General features: G+C 40.3%; 1 protein-coding gene across 1 annotated transcript; it reads left to right on the forward strand.

Annotated features, from left to right (window-relative positions):
* Positions 1–261: 261 nt before the first annotated feature.
* proca (protein C (inactivator of coagulation factors Va and VIIIa), a) lies at positions 262–6,000 on the forward strand. Its single transcript, XM_028473328.1, has 7 exons — positions 262–432; positions 612–636; positions 1,706–1,816; positions 2,724–2,864; positions 4,173–4,291; positions 5,178–5,295; positions 5,387–6,000. Exons 1-7 carry the CDS (start codon positions 262–264, stop codon positions 5,998–6,000), a joined length of 1,299 nt encoding a protein of 432 aa, XP_028329129.1.

A 6,000-nucleotide genomic window follows, 5' to 3' on the forward strand; every position in this document is an offset into this window, starting at 1 on the left:
CATGCTACTGTGAAGTAGCAGCGTTGCTGTGAGCAGATTAGCCTGCTTCATGATATTTTAGCAACAGAGTGGGACCTCGACCACACACATTAAATTTGCGATATAAACGATAAAGGGTTATATTGTACGATAGAAGTATTTATATTGCACTACGATATATATCATTATATTGCACAGCATTACCTGCAACTGTCACCAAACAAAACACCAATACCTGCCTTAAGTTACCCAGGATCATGTTATTTTTATCTGATCATCCTGATGTTCTGCCCAGTTTTCTCAGAGCCTCCCAAAGCTCACATGCTGCTACGCTCACGTCGAGCCAATTCCTTCCTGGAGGAGCTGAAACCAGCCTCCATGGAGCGCGAGTGTATGGAGGAAAGGTGTGACTTTGAAGAGGCCAGAGAGATTTTCCAAACCAGAGAAGCTACGGTAAGAAGCTTTACGTTTATCATTCTCCATGATAGACATCATCCAAAAGCAGGACACCCCTTTTTCCTCATTTTCAACAATTCCCACGTTTGATCTTTAGCTGCTTTTTTGAAATGTTCAGGTATATAATCACAATTACATGAGCAGTCTCAATGATTTATGGTCGTGTGTGTTCACAGCTGGAGTTCTGGACGGTGTATACAGGTAAGACCACTACCAACGGCAACGCTCCACCTGTACTTAATTGTTCTAAACATTTTAAATAAAAAAAATAAAGGACTTTCTATGTGGTGCAGAGATGACAGAGTGTGAGGCTTGGAGCGCTATCGCTAAAATCACTAACGTCGAGTGATTTTTACCTGATATAATGTACCCAATAAAAAGTGATTATCATATAAATATATTGTAGCACTCTGCACAGTGAAAGGAACCAGGCAGTTTGGCACGCCACACGTCGGTTTATTTAAACAAACAAAAATGATCACTGTGAGCCGTGACGACGCCAACAGACTCGTATATTCACCCGTCGTCTCACTTCCGCACACTTTTCACTTCCTCATCCCAGCATCCCACTCGCTCATAACCCCTCCCCTCAGGCCTGCTCCCGTCCCATTGCCATGACAATATGACAACAACATGAAAGATAGAAACAATGATAGAATAACAGTTTACAGCATGAACGTTAAACACTTGAGTCATTTCAATATCAAAATATGACAATACGTGACATGTTCTTTGATTTCCAACTATGCCATGCCTAACAAAGTGAAGAAAAAAAAAGAACTATCATGGATGGACTCTAAAAATATTAACCAAAATTAGGAATGTAAGAACAAAAAATTCTTAGAAATGTTTTTTTTTTTTTTAAATTAATGACTGCAATGATGCACCGTGAAAACTGTGAGCCCCTGCAAATATTGTTGAGTTTCATTTATACAATGATTCATGTCATTGGATGCACCAAAAAAAAGGATTTGGGCCCCGGGCCAAAGAGAGCTGAGAGCTTCCAATGTCCAGAACTTAATGAACATAAATATTCAATGATGGCTATAGCTGGAAAATCTTTACCACCAAATTTAATTCAAACACCAAATGCTTTAAGTCTTCTCATCAACACATGATTACTCACAATCATCATCATCCATCCACTTCTAGCAGCTAATTAGTCCCTAAAGATAACATAGAACCTTTCACTGTGTAATAAATATTGGTTTTAAAAACTGTAATTAAGAAAATGTGAATATATCAGAATGGGCTAATGTTTGTGTTTCAGATGGAAATCAATGCTTGTCCCACATGTGTGTTCACGGAGCATGTGTGGACCAGTACCAGGACTACGCCTGCAAGTGTCACCATGGATACGAGGGAAGATACTGTGAACACCGTAAGTGAGCATTGTAGCACGGATGCACGATTTTTGTTCAAAACGATTTTAGTTCAAAACGATTTTACTTCCCATCCCCCCTTAAAAAACACTGGATTAAATTATTTCAAGTATTTTCTTCTAATTGAAAAAGTGAAAATAAATTTCCATATTGGGAATGAAGTGCAACAGCAAAGCTTTAACAAAGAATGATAAATCCTCTGAGTGATTGATAAAATAACAACCTGCCCAACCCAAAATGAAGCCCTTGGGATTATTAAAAAGAAAACCTTGCATTAGAAAAAACCTTACTTTAAAGAACGTCACATAAAATTCACATTTAAAAAGAAGAGGTTGTAGTGGGGGTCTATCACTTGTTTGAAATCGTTTTTTTTTTTTTTTAGCAGTTTGTAAAGGGACCTTGTCCTTAGCAACGTGGAATGCCACCACATCTGGAATCCTTTTCCACGTGGCTTGTGTAGCGCTAATAATTACGGTGGCCTGGAGGAGCACAGCCCAAAGACGGCCCAGGGAGAGTCATTACCCTCAAAAATCGGAAAATCGATTTTGCGATGTTGACTTTTTAAATTTCAATAAATAATCCAATCTCAATTTTATATCGATTAATCGTGCAACCTTAGTTGCCGTCAGTAATAATGGAGTGTTTCTAACACTGGGATCCATTGGAAAAGCCACCTCCTCTCATAACATAACTTAAGCATGTTATAGATTTACTATTGTGTGCAAGACAGAATATATTGGATGGGTTCCATTTATTGAAATCAAAATTGTATTTTCTGTGGTTCAAAGAATTTATTCTTTACTGATGCACTCCACTTCAGACAGGAAAAAGTGCCACAGTGAAGAAGCCATGATGTATTGTGGTTTTTTGACCCTATGGAATCTTCTCTCTCCTGTTGTGTTCCAGCGCTGACAGCCACAAACTGTTCAGTGGATAACGGCGGCTGTGACCACGAATGTACAGAGAATGATGGCAGCCCGACAAGACGCTGCAGCTGTCTGAAAGGTTACAAACTGGACGACAACCACAGGAAATGTGTTCCCAAAGGTAAGAATAGGTTCAGGAAAAACATCATTTGCTGGGTTTCCATTACCCTTGGAAATGCGCAAAATCTAAATAGCGCAATAAAACTGGTAATGGAAACACCTGAATTTAAAAAAAATATTGCTAAAACGGTTTTATGCTTTCATGAGGAGGAATTTCAGACTTTTCGATATTGAAATGTATCGCAAAAGTGCTATGGAAACACTTTTTGTGCAATTACGTACCTGGTCACATGACGTGACCTACCTGGTCACATGACCACTTCTACAAGAAAACACGTGTAGACAGAAGAGGAGACAGAGACATTTCTTAGCATTATATTTTAAAAGTATTACTGCCACTTTAGACAGAAAACAATAAAGGAATGAAGAGTGTTATAAGGAGCTTTGAACAATCCATCTTCTGCAGAGAAATCTCACGGGATGAGATTTCACTGGAGTTACGAGGCTCCTGCCCAAAACGACCTTCAATGGAAACGCGTTCAAAGTACAATTATACTTTCTTGACATTTAGAAATATTTGCAAAAATTTGTAATGGAAACCCAGCTGACTGTAAATAAGTCAAAAATCTAATTCTTAAAGTTATGGAAATGGGTCATTTCACAAATGGCCCACGCACTTTGGTCTCAAAAAAATCTGAACTTTATACTGTAAATTAAAACAGAGATCAGATTTTTTCCTTACATTCCCACATGCAGTTATGGGCCAATGAAAATAGTATTAAAACAAAAGAACCAATGCATATATGTGACTAATCATTAGTGATGTGAACAGTCTATGTACATAGCTCAAAGCTGGTCATATTACAGGGAGCTGAGGCATATGCAACGCTGTTTACTGAAGGCTCAAACATGTTCCAGACCCAAACCTAGACAAACTTTCTTCCAATTTTGAGGGGCTGACATGTCTACCAGATAGGATGTATAGCAGATTTTTTTCTATAATCTGAGAGAGTAGGTGGCGCTGTATTAGTATGCCAAATTTCAGTTTCCGATGTGATGTAATGGTTTGAGCTACTGGAAGCTGACAATGAAAGAAAACAAGGACACATACCCCCCTCACCAAATTGTTCATATCTCATTAAGTCATCCTCCTATCAAACTAAAAGTGGCCAGTGTGCGTCTTTAATTATTAAGGAACAAAAAATGTCAAGATTTTTTGTGTGGGATGTCCTTGAAATTTATTAAAATGACATGGAATGACCCGAATATAAAGTTCAATTGAATGTTTCAACTTTTTTTTTAACCTTAATTACTATGCTTAGTGGGATATTTTTCAAACCACAAACTATAAATTGTTTTTTTCATGCAGGTCCATCATCCTGCGGTCAGCTGCTGATTGGTCGGTCATCGTACACTAAACCAATGGATGGCCTGATTCCCTGGATGGTTGGTGGAGAGGTGGGCAAGAAGGGGGAAAGCCCCTGGCAGGTGATACATTTAAATTGGTTCTTTTTGTCAATTTATTACAGTATTACAAACTACGTTGAATTCTCAATACTTGGTGGTTGTGCAAGCATAGCTACTAGAACTCATTTTAGTTCAGGGGCCAAATACAAAATAGTTTGATCTTAAGTAGGCTGCAGATTTTAGGTGGGAAAACAAGCAATTTCAACATTAATGTCCCCAAGTTTGTACTTTTCATGCCGTATAAATGATGTATGTATTATGTAAGGTCGCCGTACAATATCCAGGAAAGTAGATATGAGTCCCTGCAGGATTTTCTTTTTAAATATCATTGATTTTGTGACCAATTTTTTTATTTTATTTGGGGAAATTATGTGAAATAATTTCAGGAAGATTGAGTTATTTGAACAATTTGAGATTTGAAATGACTGCAGTCGTGTGATGAAAGCATGGGAAAATTCTGATCTTCCAAATATTGTGAATTTTCATTCATTTTGTGTATTTACAAGGGCTGAGATTTTTTTTTTGGTAATTTAGACAATGATTTATGTATTTTCTGTCTTCTTAACTCCCTCCCACATGTCGAATTGGATGGTCTAAAGCAGTGATTCTCAACTGGTCGGCCCAAAAGTGGGTCGCGGACCTGTACTGGGTGGCTAGCGGACAGCTGGTCAAAAATAAATGCATGCTTAATGTCTCTCAGCTATTTTTGAAAAACTAAATTAGGTTGGTTGAATTCTAAAAAAAAAAAGTGGGTCGCGTTTTAATGATCGTAGCAAAATGTGGGTCTAGGGTGAAACCAGTTGAGAACCCCTGGTCTAAAGGGCCAGATTTGGAGCCCCAAGCCTTGAGTTTGACACATGTGTACGAGAGAGACATTATTGGTATGTGATGATGTGTTGGTGTCCAGGTGCTGCTACTGAATGCCAGAGGGCGTTTCCACTGTGGGGGTGTCCTCATCCATGAGAGCTGGGTGCTGACAGCTGCTCACTGCCTTGAAAACAATCTGAGATTCAGAGTGCGAATGGGTGACTTTTTACTGCCTTATTCTGATTGACGGCTTTGTGAAAATACAGTGGATAGCACCCTGAGCATTAAAACCCTGATCTGTGTCTGCAGGCGACTATGAACGCCTCAGAGATGAAGGCACTGAGGTGACTCTAAAGGTCGACAAAACTTTCCCACATCCCAACTTCCAGAGCCAAACAGTGGAAAATGACATCGCTCTGCTGCACCTAGAGACACCCGCTCCCTTTTCTGACTACATCGTTCCTGTTTGTCTGCCTGGGCGTGAGATGGCCGAACGTGTGCTCCACCTTAACGGGACTGTAACTGTGGTGACGGGCTGGGGCAAAGAGGACATGGACAGCGCACAGTTCAGCTCGGCCCTCAACGTCATCAAAGTTCCTCTGGTCAGCCACAACGTCTGCGCTCATCAGATGCAGCCGTTCAACATCTCCACCAACGTCCTATGTGCAGGGGTCCTGGGCCAGAGGATGGATGCGTGTGAGGGAGACAGCGGCGGGCCCATGGTCACCCTGTACAGGGACACCTGGTTCTTGGTCGGCCTGGTGTCCTGGGGCGACGGCTGCGGCAAAGAAGACAAGCTGGGGATCTACACCAAGGTGTCCAATTACAATGACTGGATCAGCAAAGTTGTGGAGGAGTGGGACACATTTTATCGTCTACAACATCCGCCAAGAGTGGAAACCATTGTCACCAACAGAGGATGA

Source organism: Gouania willdenowi, chromosome 17 (assembly GCF_900634775.1).
Source record: "Gouania willdenowi chromosome 17, fGouWil2.1, whole genome shotgun sequence".
Classification (NCBI taxonomy): Eukaryota; Metazoa; Chordata; class Actinopteri; order Blenniiformes; family Gobiesocidae; genus Gouania; species Gouania willdenowi.

What these genes read in the sequence shown, in the direction of transcription:
- proca (XM_028473328.1), top strand. Translation starts at nt 262, where the DNA reads ATGTTCTGCCCAGTTTTCTCAGAGCCTCCCAAAGCTCACATGCTGCTA. An exon ending in TCCAAACCAGAGAAGCTACG is followed by an intron (nt 433 to 611) that starts GTAAGAAGCTTT and finishes GTGTGTTCACAG; the next exon opens with CTGGAGTTCTGGACGGTGTA. An exon ending in GAGATTCAGAGTGCGAATGG is followed by an intron (nt 5,296 to 5,386) that starts GTGACTTTTTAC and finishes CTGTGTCTGCAG; the next exon opens with GCGACTATGAACGCCTCAGA.